Raw genomic sequence first — 15,021 nt, 5'->3', positions numbered from 1 at the left:
GAAACGGAAAATTTAATTTATTACTTTTGTTTTTGTACTAAACTCTCATAGGGAATAAAATTGTTTGAAAGGAATGAGATGTAAAACGTATGATTTTAAAAAATCAGGGAAAAAGTGGATTATCGTATTTCTCATGGTGATTTAATTTTATTTTCTTGATTTATTAAAATCACAAACGTTCATTCTTTATACGAAACGTAAAAATTAAACAAAGAAATATAAAATAACTTTATTTGTACACACCATGGTATATGGTGGGAATACACATTAATTAATTAATTTTGCAAGCGTAACTATACATGTATTCATGTTGATATTTTTAACGTGTTTAAAGTTCAAATTACTTGATGTATCAATATAAGAATAAGACTTTTATTAATAAAATTTTAAACAATTCTAGAGTCGAGGGAAAATTAAAAAAAAAATGAGACTTTTTAACAAATAGCAAATCAAAAACGAATAAATCATGGATCTATGAAAATTCTATCTGATATAATGAGTCTGGAGACGTATGTAAATATCCAATTGCAAGTATAAAGATAAATACAAATAATAAGTTTTGGACTCAATTAAAAGTTTCAGTATTACTTTGAAAAATTTCCATTAGAAAATGTGATTACAATTTTCTTACATCCTTTTTCATACTAACGTCAAATTTCACGTAAAATATATAAATGAGAACGCGCAAGTCTCTTTTGACATGACGCGGCGAAATGCAAAGTCCTTTCTCGGTATCAGAGGGCGGTTTTTGTCTCGGAAAGAAAGTCCGGTGCCATGTCGGCTGGTCCCGTGCGCGCGCGACAAAAGATAGAATTCGAGGTGGAGATTAGATCGGCGGACAAAGGCGCGGAGGTATATTGAAATCACGAGCACTCCGGGGAGGATCAAAAGCGGAACGTTTTCGCTCCGTCCATCCGTCCGTACATTCGTTCCCGCTAGACGTGAAAGCTATCAAAGTATAAAGCGCGTTGAGTTCCTCTCCATATCTCGCCGACCGCCGCATTCGCGCGCTCGCTATCGATCCCGCAAAATTTACTTTCATATTTGCGATTCAACGTGAATTGCGTGCGCGTGATGCATTCGTGGAGAAAGTCGTCGTGAATTCAGCAATGTAACTATGTAACAGAAAATCACAATAGAAGCGTTTATTTTCTTTCGAGCAATTTTTTTATCATTTGTTCGGTAACGGTCGACGAGGAAACATATTGTAGTAGCCAGTATTTCTAAACCCGTGATTTGAGATTGGATAATAGTTTGTAATTACACGTTAATTTTCAAGAGGAAAAGAGTTTCTTTAGTCAAGTAGACGTAAATAGTGCTTGACATTTCCTGAAAATCTGAGATATTTTTACGAACTTTTTGCTGGCTTTATTATTTAAACGTAATAATAGTTTTTCTTGCGTCAAATATATAAATAATCATTTTAGAATAGCTTCGTGTATTAATTTTCAAGCAAAATGTCTATTATAAATTTTTTAAAATCTTCTGTGTTAATAATAATTATATTAAGGAATATTCTATACTACTTATTGATATAATAATTAAATTTGGAACAGGTTTTATTAAAATGTTTTTAACCGTTCTAACGAGTTTTGTCTTCACGTTAATTTTCTCTTATATCGATGAATATTCTGCACTTGCGTTATTAATATCAATTAGTTTTGGGAAAGGTTTTATTAAAATTTTTTCAACCGTTCTAACGAATTTCGCTTTCACGTTTAATTTGCTCTTTGATATGGACAGATGGATGGATGGGGACGGACAGATGAGCAGCGTTCCACTAAATTCCAATTCAATTTGTATTAATCGTGATTGCGCTAATAAATATTCAATCTTCTATAATAAGTAATAACACACAGAGTAATCGAATAACCAAAGTTTTATTATTATAGAAGCTTCATTATTTTATTAGTATAATTAGGATCTTTTTTATTTTCGGGAATCATTTTAATCCCGCTTGCATTTTTCACAACGATAGTGCTAATAAATATTCTGGTAATAATTGTTGAATATGAAAAAATCTGCTAAAATTTCTTAATTAATACTCCACAGAGCTGCATCCGTATTAAAAATGGGGCGAATTAATAAAATTGTTTTCCAACAATTAATCGTGTAAACGAAACATTTCCACGCCTCGTTGGCACAACAGTCATTTCCGTGAAATCGAAAGCGCTTGTCGCCGATTGTCGGCGTGTCGGGGCATGTGTCGCGAATGGAAATGTAGAATAGTGAATACTGTCGTGCACTCTCGCTCCGCCAACTAAATCCACCTCGATTATGGATTTCCCTCCCACGCGCCGCCACGTGGAAAAGATCACCTTTGCGGCGATTCGCCCTTCGCGCTCTCGTCCCACAGATTTCAGGCAAAGCTCGGCAAAGCATTCCATCGCCCGCATGGGTCGGCGTCTTCGAAATGTTAGCTATAACAGAGTTTCCCCGTGCGCTCGGAATATTTGTTACCTCGATAATGTCACGCGGGCAATTAACGGTCTAAAACTGAACTATGCACTTTATAGATTTAGTCTTGATAATTATGAGTGAACTCGGAGAACACGAAAAACACGAATCTGCCTCGTGCCAAACTTATTAAACCCTTCGAGCTTAACGAGGCAATAACGATATAAAAATATTATTCACTGAAGTTTTAAAATATGTACCGTGATAAAGTAACTAATCGAGTTTCAACGAAACGTTAACGCGATTAATCTTTAATGGTTATGAGCGAAGAACGTTTCAAATGATTTTTACGGCATTAATATGATGAAGATGCACAGATCGAACTGGGTTAAACACGGGTTGGTGAAGAAACTAATCTACTTTAGCGTCTACTGCAAAATTCACAACTATAGTTTCTCAATTCCGACGTAAAAAATTAATAATCGATGGATGCAACGATGAATAGCAACGTGCCGTCGCTTCTGATTTCGTTAGAACGGCGAAGGTAAGAGCCATTAACATCTCGACCAGGTATTGCAGCGGTGAAGGTAGGTGCATTGAACTGTTGCCGAAGCGCGCCCTGTACGTATCTAGTTCCGTCTGTTTACATACCTGGGTACTCGGCTAGTTTGAGGATGCTGAAGAAAGAGGGGTCTGGATACCGTGGGGACCCAGGAGGAATGAGAGAGAAGAGCGGGGACAACGTGGCGGTAAATGAAATATCGATGTACCAGCGCGTACTCTACAGAGAAACGCCATTTACGTTGATCTTACTCGGGAGGAGCCGGGGAGATTTTTTCGAGCTCACCTGCGATCTTCGCGCGAAGCCTCGTGAGTGTTAACGCTCGTGGAAGCGAAAGGATATAATTAACTGTTTGTCAATCGTTCGGTCGCCACGCAGAAATGCCGCGTGACCTTCTCGTGCCTCGAAAGTAAATTGTCGCTCGCTGTACAGCGCGTTCTGTAACTGCGAGTTCCTGTTAAATTAATTGACGCATTGCGCAGTTACATTGATTAACGATAAATGGATTAATTGACAATTTGAGAGCCAATTTCTCAACACTTGAACGCGCTATTTGTTCTGTCCATGTATAATATTATATTTTTTAAATATCTCAGACATTTTAAATATCGAAACAAATATATTTTTAAAAGCCTGAAATTTTAATTTATGTAAAGAGATAATTTGACTTTTTGCATATCAAGATATCTAGTTTGAAAAGTAATGCGGTTGGCAGACACCCTATATATACAAGTCGCGCTTCATAAACTCGTTGCTTAGATGAAAGTGATCGCCAGTAAGTGTGTCCCTCGCTAATTAGCTCTTCGTGTATCTACGCAACAAACTCAAGCGGCTACGGCGAAAGGGAAGTGGTCTTAACGCAAAAATAGCTGTAACGAAGGGAGAGTGGTAAAAGTCAACGCTGAAGGGGTCACTGTCGCCATTTTGAGCCAGCCATCAGTGTCACCATCTTATCCGCATCTTCTTCAGTCTCGACCGAAGTAATCACGAGGTAATCGTAATTTTGATGGTCTCCCCTTACCGCGCGTCGACTCTTAACGACTTGGGATTACTTCACGATTTTCTTTAACGCGTGAAAAAAATTACGCCCGTTCAAAATGGCGGCTCGCGATCCATTCAGCGTTAGAGAGGTCATGCGATCGACCTGGTCCTGGGCATGTCGGCCCCGAGACCGCTGTCCTCGCTCGGCGATCTATACTCCTGGCTATCCCGCGGTAGAAGAGGGCCCGTCACTCCCAGAGGGTCTCCCTCGACGTCCACCAGTCGTCCCGGACGGCAACAACCACCGGGCGCACCCCTCTGCGAGAAATCAGATGTCCTATCATGTCCGCGTTACCGCGTAAAAAAGACATGCTTATTTTCTTTCCTCGAACGAGGGGCGATCGGCCGATCGATGATTTCATCGGCGCGCTGGTGAAGTGATACAAGAAATATCCCCGCGGGCCGTTATCTCGCGCGAGTCCGCAAATATTTATTCGCAACGATGTTGACAAATGTCATTTCCCGGGTAGATATCATCATATAATTTCCGCAATGATAAATTAGTGATTGCGCATAAAAAAATAGACCGAAATTGAATAACGAGTTGAATAAGCTTAATTCAAGTTCAAGAGATAAATTGAGAGATATTTCGATCTCGCTTAATTAAATTAAATAAGAGTGTAGGCATGATAGATATAATTAAATTGATGAAATAATAAGTAGCATTTATTGCTATTAGAATAATGATTAAAATTCTAGTTAAATACTTGATGAAAATTAACAACATTATGTTGATAGCGAAAAAGGCAAAAATAAAATAATTTCAAAGTTTAGATGTGTATAATTATAAATAAAATGATTAGTATTCCGATATTATAAAATAAAATAATATATTTATGATTATTGAAATAACAATTGCGTCAAATTCTAATTAAATAAAAAAAATTAAATGATAAAAATGACAATTAATAGTACGGAATATATTCCGTTCTGTTTTAATTCCTTCGTTTCCTTGGAATGATAAGGTATAATTAAATCACGTACTTAATACATTTAAGCTTATTTCACGCGGCTCATTAACCTGGGTTAGTATCAATCAGCTCGGACCCACTTGGTTTAGTGGCAATTGCTGTTCAAGCACCGGCGAAATTAGCAATTGTACAATAATTCATCATCGATCGACGTGTCGCGCGTCGTTCCGTCGGCAACATTTGTCTCCGCGTGCAGCTGACACTTGATTTACGACGCTCTACCGAGGCTCTACTCGGACGCGTCGGCTCTACAAGATCACCAGCGAGGGGCCGGAATGATCTACAGCCGATATCTACTCGCCTGTGCGTCGTAAATCAAGCGTCGATTCGTCGGTCCGATTTTTCTAGCCAAACGGATACTCGCGGGCGAAAAATTCGCTTCGATTTTGTACTCGCGCGAGGTTTGGTTGAGTTTACTGTCGATTCTGCCGCGCGGAGAACGGAACGCTTTTTAGTTCTCGATTTTCGCGATCTCTTGGCTCGCGAAGAAATCGCGAAACGGAACGGAGCGTCTCGGGTCTCTTAATGTTGTTTTTAGTGAGAGAGAAGGTGGGAGGAAGATGGTGTCTGGCGAGCACAGCAGCTTTCTACTTGTCTGTTAGCAGCAGGCATCTAACAGATCGTATCCAACTAATGATAAGAATTAAGAAAGAGAATGTCGCAACATTTTCTCACAATGAGAAATCCTAATTATATATCTTTCTTTTAATTGCGGTAAAGAGAGCGTTCATATAAACATAGAAAGATTATTTAGAGCATAATTATAATTATATTAGAAATTAGACTAGAAAGGTATCATAAATGTATAAAGTGTATAATATGTACAGCGTTATTTATATTTTGCATTCTATATTTACATAATTTATATTATAATTTACGTGTTACAATATAAATTATGCGTATTATAATATAAATTTCCGTTTAATTATAATTATGCAACGTAATCGTAAAGTGACATCCGATGCTTTACCCTCAATTACTCGCTATCGATTCCCCCGAGTTTTGGGCAAAATATGATTAATTAAATATTTGCCTTTTTTCTATAATTATGATTAATATATTAATCATAATTATAGGAAACAGGAAAATATTTAATTAATTATAAAAGAGAGAATAAATAATGACCCAAAATAGATATGTTTCGAAAAAATCCAATACGATGGAATCGATTCTCGAATTTCCGGCAAACACGGACTAATCGCAGGGAGCAAAGTAGCGCGGCATGTAAGTAAGATTATAAAATAATAGTAATAGCAGTAGTGGTGAAAGAGAGCTAATATAAGTAGAAGAAGAAGTGTAAAAAGTAGAAGAAGAGAATGCTCACAGCATGATTCCAGAGAAAGTAAAAGAAAGAGAAAGACACGCCGAGGAAAAGCTGCGCTTGGACGAACAAAATTCGTTCGAATAAACCTTGTGCCGGTTAAATAAACGCGTAATTACGTAATTAATAATAACAAATTACTAATTACATAATTTACTACGACTAATCTTATTACGTATACTAAGAACGAAGGAAATTGCGGCGCTAAAAGTATGTAAATGGATACAAAGCGTTTCTAAAAAAATCAAACAAAATGATTAAATAAAAAAGAAAGAGACAAAAAAAGAGATGGCTGTTAAAAGTCACATGATTTATTTCCCAGTATTTTTTCATGATATTACGTATGAATTTAGCGCTATATATACTGACACTTTTTATCTGGTAGAAGAAATTCAAAGGTGTGGGTGTTTCAAATCGTACAGGCTCGTACGTATTCGCGTAACGTTAGAGAGGAGAGACCATTAAATATTATCAGCGTAGCAGAAACATGGCAAAATTGTTCGCCGCGCTCGAGGCCATGTCATTTACTCGACGGATCTCGATATTTCCTTGTACCGGGAGCGAGTTTTGTTCATCATCAGGCAGCTGTTGTTCTCAGCGCGGAAGGATAGAGAAAGAGAGAGAGAGAGAGAGAGAGAGAGAGAGTTTGTAAAGAGAAAGAGACGAAGGGGCTGCAAGTCATTTTCCTAAAAGACGAGTCATGCTTTGTTCGAGGAGAAGATAACGACAGACCGGAACGATCAAACGGAACAGGATCGATCGTAATGGCGATCGATATTGCGCGCTTCCCTTTCTTTTCTCTCTCGCGCGTTCGAGAGCGGTATATAAAGGATATTCTTTCCGCGAAACGGCCTCCGGGAGGATCGCGGATCCCTCCACCGAGGGAGATCCTTCGTTCTTCCTATAAAAGCGTCCTCCTGTGTGCGTGGCGTTCTCCGTTCCCTCGCACCTCTCCAATCGATACCTGATCGCGGATATCCATCCTGCTTCGACCGCCGGTCGCAATCTGCGTCGGTCGCCGTCGCCGATAACGAGCGATAATTATTCTAGTCCCAAATGTCCATTCTCATATTTGTCGTTTACATCGATTTCCCTTATTGTGGTCTCTATATAATTGGTCTCCTTGTATAACGGTGATGATATTTAAATACTAAATATAGTTTAGTGTTTCATCATTGTTATAGTTATACTGTTTAAGTATCATCATTGTTATACTTAAGTTTATGAATAAATAAATGTATTTATTTTTACATCGTAATTACTTTAAGATCTCTTACGAAAGTACGAATCTAAGTCATTCCAACAATCACCAATTTTTATCTATTTATGGTAATACAAGTCTAATAGTTTAAATTAAAGTAAACGTATTACTTTTTGAAATTTTGATGCCGTGATTATACGAGTTCTACTTCTTCTCGCGGCAATTATTTCGGGCTGTTCTCTGTTGACTATTATAAATTATGGCGCTTTTGTTACGAATTATTAATCGCTGTAGGACATTTCTCTCGGGATTGGCTGCCTTTGTTCGCATAATTTCGCTCGTTCTCGGGTAGACGATAATTTTCCTAACGGCCGCAATTTGTCGATTAGGAAACACGCGCCGCGCCGACGAGGAACTTTCGGGGAATATTTCCCTGTTGCTTTCCCCGCGGAGTCCATCAACAAAGGGCGGGTACACGCAAAAGCGATTCCGTGAGTGTCTCGGTAATTAGGGTGAGCAGAGATCCACAGAACAGTGAGTGAAGAAAAAGAGAGACAGAGAGAGAAAGAGAGGGAAAAAAAACTCGGTTCCATACATCGTCGTTGTAGAGATAATAGAAAACGTGTACGTGTGTCTGTATACGTGAGTAACAATGCGCGCGACACGTGCATATGGTCCGGGATTTATGCGTGTGATACATGTTGCGTGTATGTTGAGTCCATGTGTGAGTTTTGCGTTCTATGTAAGCTCGAGGGATATGAATAGAGAATGTGGGAGATGAGTTTAACTTACCGGAAGATCGTGCAGCGAGGGAGTCACTATCAAGTCCGAGTGAGCGCGGTCGCCTTTTCTCTAGAAAAAGAAGTATAAAGCACCGTTTTAAAAGCCGTCTTGCTGGACGTTCGTTTCTTTCAAGACTTCCTGCCTCCTAAACGCGCGATTCACATTCCGGTGAAATGGCGTGACGGTCGTAAATCGCCGTCAGGTTAAAATGAGTTCCCTCGACGCTTTATCTCAATTTTGATAGTTCGTAGTCGCGAGTGTTGGTCTTTTCTAAAGAAATAACTATCTCAAATTGACGAAAGGACGAGTTAGCAGATTGTTTCAAAGTTAAATTTTTTGCGCAATTTCTATAATTATATACACTTGCATCAAGAAAAAGTTCGTATTCTAATATTTAAAATGATCTCAAATTAAATTTAGATTTATTAAAAATGCATTTCGATCTTTATTTCGAATTTAATGATTTCTTCTAGTATTGTCATGATAAAAATAATGGGAATGCATTTCTGCCTGCATCGAAATGGGTTATTCCATTTGAATTAATTAATCCCAGAGTAATCATTACTATTCCAAACGTTTTACATAATTTGCATGTGTTAATATTAATAATGCACATATGTTCCAAACTTAACGCATATGTTCCTAATCCCACAAATTCTTATATCTCTCGCCATTATTATACTACAGAATAATTTAAATTTATTGGTATATCAGATTTTTGCTCTAGAAATACTTGATAATTTTCTCTTCGTTGAAAATTAAAATTTCCAAGTACATGATCTAAAACTCAACAACTCTCGAGATTTGAATATTCTACATGATTTGAATAGTTCATTTTGAATACTCTCAGCATTTCGGAGTTAAAATAATGTCGGTTAAAGTTCACTTAAGGACTTACCCTGGTCATTGCTATTCGGGGTCGGTAAACGAGATCGTCGAAGGCCGCTCTGTCCTTGTTGTCGACCAACTCCCTGAGCTCCGTCAGCAGCGTCAATTTCTCGTGGGTGTTCAGCAGGTCGCTCAGACTGACGATCAGGTCCTCTATCGTCAGCCTTCTCGTTCTATAATCCGCCAGGAGTTGAGAGAGCGCGGCTCGTTCGCTTCTTGCGAGGACGACACGCGCCTTCTCCTCCACCATGGCGGCTGTGGCTGCCGAAACGGTGTGAACGCCACTCCGGTGCCTCCACTCGTTCGTGCTGCTCCTTGATTTTCGAAAAAAATCGATCGGGAATAAATCGGACGACGTCCGGTAAAAATAATTAAACGACCACGAGGTCGAGAGATGAATATACAAATAGATTCGCGGCATTGAACTTAAACTTAGAAAATTCAGCGTTTTGCCTTGCTTGTATTTGTGGTAGACTAATTGATTTTTTAACAGTTGTTAAACGTCGTATGTAGATTATATTGAAATTTAAGTTGAAAACGATTTACATGAATTTTATCCAGACTGCGACAATATGTTGATTTTAATTAAGCTAGCTTCAATCAATATTCACGATTTAATTAACCAAGATTTATCAGCAAATATTATATTCTTATATTATGTTATATAAGTTTAATTATTGATTTAATTAACCAAGATTTATCAGCAAATATTATTCTTATATTATGTTATATAAGTTTAATTATCGATTTAATTAACATTATTTAATTCAGATAACGATTTTTACGTAACGAATTAATATATTAACGTTTGAAATAGAATTCATCAAGAAAATTATCAAGAAACGCTGTAGCGTCTCGTATCAAGTATTTCTTCGTAAATTTTTAATTCTATATCTTTAAAATACAAATTTATTTCCGCATTAGTTCTTCACTTTCTCTTCGCTTTTTCTGTCCACATAAATATGATACAAATTTTAGGTACAAAATTTATAAGAAATAATATTAAGATTACACACACACACACACACACACATACATATAAAAAAATATATTTTTTAATACATAATGGAGATAATAGAAGAACAGATTAGATAATAGATTAGATAATAGTCACTGATTCAGATTTAGAGAGTAGATTATTCAATCATTCAATGTATCAAATACATTTGCAACTTACACGGGACTGGGTGGACGATGATTCCCGGGGCTTTCCAGAAGTAGGGTATCGTGTTCGGGATATCGGGTGGTCGGGACCACTATAGGCTGGCTAGTGGTACACGAATGGGGTACTTTGCCGACATCGCGTATCAGCAGGCTCATCCTCTTGTTGGTCTTCAATATCTGAACAGCCTCATCGTGCGTCGCCTCTTCGAAGCTCTGCCCATTCACTTCGATGATTTGATCGCCCACCTGTGATCATTCGGGTGCGTCTCATATTGCTGCTCGTGTCGCGAATGAGATAATCAAAGGTCGTAAACAGAACGGAACAATATGTCGCGATAAAAATAATATATTTATTACAAAGTCATTAAGAAAGGAATATGCTGCATAAATAAATAAAATAAATAGTAAGAGCATTAATGGACATTCGTCAGTTACATTCAACAAAATACACTTTCGCTAGAAATTGCGCTTGCTGAATTGATCGCGTTCGTTTCTCGGAGATCTATCGCGGGTCGCGAAAGATCCAGATCTAGTAGAAAAGCGTGCATGATTCTTACAAGAAGCCCGGCGCGATCGGCGACGCTGTCTTTGTCGACGCCCGTTACGTAGATTCCGAGGCCGTATTCGAGGCCGCCACGGATCATCAGGCCTAGAGATTGGCCGGGTTCGATGCACAGCTCGACCTTCCGCGTCCTCGGTCCGTAGCGGGAATCACGGGGCGGATGAGGGGGCGGCGGGGACGCCGGACGACCTTGGCGGTCCATCCAGCTGCAGGACTGCGGACGACCCGACGACGACCATACGGGGTGACCGCCCCGGCAGCGGGGGTCCAAGGCGGGTCCTCGCACCGTCATGCTCAGGGTCCTGCAGGACTTCAGCATCTGTCGGAACGCGAAGAACGTTGTACAATATCACGGCACGCGCATCAAGAGATGCGAAAGGGACAAGGGATGCGATTTTTTTTATAAGGGATGGAAAATCTGTACGAATTCTTTGAGCAATCTCGGGGCACGGATTTTACGCGGCGGGAATTTAATCGAATATCTACCATCGTTATTTATAAACTTCTAGAATACTTTGATAATAAAGACAAGAAATATTGACCTTCCGTCTGTATACGTGGGTCTACGGCGTCCGAGCCAAAATAATATCTGTTTGTAACTGTCAAACTTGCAAGCCTGCCAGAAAATATGAAATAAATAATTTTGATAAACAAATGTTTATCAAAATAACTATAAATACGTCAACTATAACGTAGACAGATGTTTTGTGAGTTTTCAAAAACTTTAAAGTAAGGAAAAATAGCGTCAAATGTGACAGATCCATGTATACACTCTAAAGATACAAAAAAGCATACAGAATTGGAAGATTAATAATATTCCTCAAATAATATTTTTTTAAAAATAGACACTTAAAATTTGGGATGTTGGTTACAGTTTCTTTTTTCTACATAAATGCACGTATTAAATTTGGGATGTTGTTTTAACTTTTTTTTTTACCGAGAAAATTCATTTCTAGTTTAACATTAATATTCACGCAGTTATAATTTTATATTTAAAGCTTTAAATGCATCCGTATAATTTTCACTTTTACATGACATTTTTATATACAGCAATTAATAAAACATTACGTAATAAAAATTTGTCGGCTATTTGAGAGAAATATTAGAAAAAATTTTGCGAGGAACAGAAAAAGTACACAATTTTTCACTGACTTGTCCTAGTATATTCAAATATGTCATGCATCTATCGAAATACAGAAACATAAAAAGTAAACACATGCGTGCGTAAATACAAATTAATTTTTATAAAAACAAAATTATTTCTAACATCGGGAAGAAATTAAGGAAATAATAAAAGGAAGTTTGATGCTTTAAATTAAATTTATTATGAAAATACGCGGCAGGGGAGTAGTTAATGAAGAATAGCACGGCGTCCAAAGTGAGCTGTTTATAGGTAAAATAGATGAAGTTAACGAAGAGAAGCCAACAGAGAGACGTGTTTCGCGGCGATGTGACGCTACTCGGTAGCCAGCAGGATATCGATCCTGCTACTGGCAGAGCCCGTGACGTCATATCCTATTCTATCCTTGACCCAGCCCGGATCGCGACGTTCCCTAGGAACCCGCGGTTCCTCTCGTAAGACGCGGGTCTCTCGCGGCACCCCTCTCGCAACGCGACGAACGAGCGCGAGCGGCATACGGGAAATGACGATTTTCCCCCTTGCACTCGTAACGCCGGAAAATCGTTAGAATAAGGAAACGTATAAAAATGCCGTCTCATTTCTGCGAGACGATGGCGGAATCGCATTTGGCAAATGCGTTCGCCGTGACCCGATCCCGGAGATGCGCCTTTCGGGACGTATCGTAAACCGTGTGTTTCTCTCCGTTTCTCCATTCGAACTTTTCGAATTGCACCGCGCAAATTGGACGTACTGGTTTTACATGCGAAAGACATTCGCTAATAGAATTCCCGAAATACTCCTCGAGTAACTGCAGGCTTTTTTCATTAACTTTTCTAAACTCTGCTTTCTCGCCGCTTTCTGCGCTTAATAGTTTAAGTACGAATATTTTTGTATAAAGATATGCTGGGTTATTTGTTCTTTTTTTCACTGATTTATCGATGAATTATGAAAATATATATTGTTTCTTAGATTTTCATTAATTTTTCTCGACTAACATATGAACATTTTAATTTATGTATTTATACATATATATAATTCATTTTGACATCTTAATCCCTTCTTTCATTGTTTGTCACTAATTTCTATTTATATTAACAATAATTAAGAAATAATGAATTCATCGATCATATAATAATAATTATATATAATAATTTCAGGAATGCAAAGTCACATTATAAAAGCTCTTCATCCTATTTTTATTTGTCTTTCGTCAATACTTTGTTAACGCTAAGTCCTCTATTACTTCTCAATCCGTTCCGCCACGTAGGAATATCATTCTTCAAACTTCCCTCTAACAGCGTTCGATATTGCCGATCAATCTTATGTATCTATCTACATATCTTGGAAACTTCATATCCGTCTAACTCACGACAGTTTTATGGCGTCGTGTCGCATCGCATACGAGGGAAATTAATATCAGATTAGGTCTGTCGAGAAGACGAAAAGCTCGGGATAGCTCGGGGACCAGCGCTTCCGTGATCAGTGTTCATTTCCACTCGGTCGATTAAATAAATAATTCATAGGATGAAACATCGAAGCCGTTCGACCGACGCGAGCCAGTATTCGGGACGAACACGAGACTATCGTTATCGCGTTCGAGATATCCGTCGTCGCTATTTCCCGCGCCACCGCGTCATCCGCAAGAAGCTCGCGTGCCGTCATATTTTCGGCCGGAAGTGGTTATCTATGAGCGATTCGCGAGTTACGATGCCATCCGGCGGATATCGCTCTGATCGCTTTTGCCGACGAAATCGTTTTCTGGGTCAGCCGCGGGATCGACCCCCTCATCGCGTGTCTTCTCGCTATCGATGATAAATTGTAAGCAATATAGCTTGTGACATTCTAGAGAGTCACTTTTACAGACAGATATCGCAAAAGTTTGTTTTTCTTTTATCTAACTGGAGAAATCAATTATTGCTAAACAGAAGTCGTATTTTGAAACTTCAAAAGAAAATGGACTTAGAATTCTGTATCAATTTTAAAATTTTATGTTAAGATTGATGACTTATTGGTTAACAATAATACCTCGTGACTATAAAAAGATTTTCAATAAAATCTTATAATAAAAATGTATAACAATGTATATATATAAGAAATATATAATTAATAATAAAAATTTATAATTAAAATCTAAATTCTATAATAAACTAAAAAGATATAATATTATATATCTTAAATTTCATATCAAAAGAATCTTTGCAAAGGAAATTCTATTAATTCTTGGAAATTTTTTTACAAAATTGTTATATACTATCAATATAATCATTTTAAGAAAGATCTTCCAAAAATGTGTAGAATTTCCTTGCCAAGATTCTTCCTATATGAAACTTAAGACATTTAAATTGTGAAATATACATAACATTCGATAGAGACATATTTGTGTAATTAATTACTTATACATTAGATTCGTACACACATGAGTTAATTAAAATTAATCCATTTCGAGTGAAACTAGCGCGTTAATAATAACGAAGTCGTAAACTTTCTCTTTGTGAAATAATAATCAGTAGCCAGAGCATACATCACGAGTTATGACCGTGTATAACGAAGCATATAACGAACTTTTGCATAATTAAGGATTCCCCAAAGAGATTTTTTCATTCTACGGCGTGTGAACGGCTGCGTTCAGTTATTGGTCGCCCTTTTCGCTTTCGCGGCATCTGCGGAAGCCTGGTGTATTATGTAAAGAGAATAAATGACAGGAGGTTAGGTTCGCCGGAGGGCGCCGGGACGCTTGGCGCCGCCACGTCGCTCTCGCCCTCTTCCTCATCGACATCGTCGTCCCCGCCGTCGTTCGGAGAATAGTGGCGAGGGGAGTGGAAAAGAAGCGGCGGAACCTCTCGCTCGAATGTATTGTTTGCGTAGCGCGCGCTTCTTCCGAGCACCTCGTTGACGAGCTGTTACGAGATAACGAGTCCCGCCGCCACCGTTATCCTCTACGGCCCCTTACGTCGGCGAGCAATTTAGTCCTGTTTACGGCGATCGATGGCAGACAGAACCAAATCTCGCCC

The 15,021-nt window shown here is 38.4% G+C and overlaps 1 protein-coding gene and 1 long non-coding RNA gene across 4 annotated transcripts in view; one reads left to right on the top strand and one right to left on the bottom strand.

Annotated features, from left to right (window-relative positions):
• Positions 1-15,021, top strand: part of LOC139769949 (uncharacterized) — a 190,732-nt gene that overhangs the window by 78,493 nt on the left and 97,218 nt on the right. The gene's annotated exons all lie outside the window — the stretch shown is intronic.
• Dysc (whirlin protein dyschronic) overlaps positions 1-15,021 on the bottom strand; it is an 83,188-nt gene that overhangs the window by 35,744 nt on the left and 32,423 nt on the right. For all 3 annotated transcript variants that reach the window (XM_071701476.1, XM_071701475.1, XM_071701473.1), the window contains 5 exons: positions 10,886-11,209; positions 10,342-10,574; positions 9,175-9,478; positions 8,286-8,345; positions 4,104-4,258 (listed from right to left, as the gene is read on the bottom strand). In XM_071701476.1, coding sequence (XP_071557577.1) covers positions 4,104-4,258; positions 8,286-8,345; positions 9,175-9,478; positions 10,342-10,574; positions 10,886-11,209 — 1,076 coding nt within the window. The remainder of the gene's footprint in view (positions 1-4,103; positions 4,259-8,285; positions 8,346-9,174; positions 9,479-10,341; positions 10,575-10,885; positions 11,210-15,021) is intronic.

The sequence above is a fragment of the Temnothorax nylanderi genome, unplaced genomic scaffold (genome assembly GCF_030848795.1).
Source record: "Temnothorax nylanderi isolate EJ_2023f unplaced genomic scaffold, tnyl_v1.0 TNYL_tig0026_pilon, whole genome shotgun sequence".
Lineage (NCBI taxonomy): Eukaryota > Metazoa > Arthropoda > Insecta > Hymenoptera > Formicidae > Temnothorax > Temnothorax nylanderi.
The sequence above is the reverse complement of the archived record's forward strand: the minus strand, read 5'-3'. Positions and strand labels throughout refer to the sequence as shown.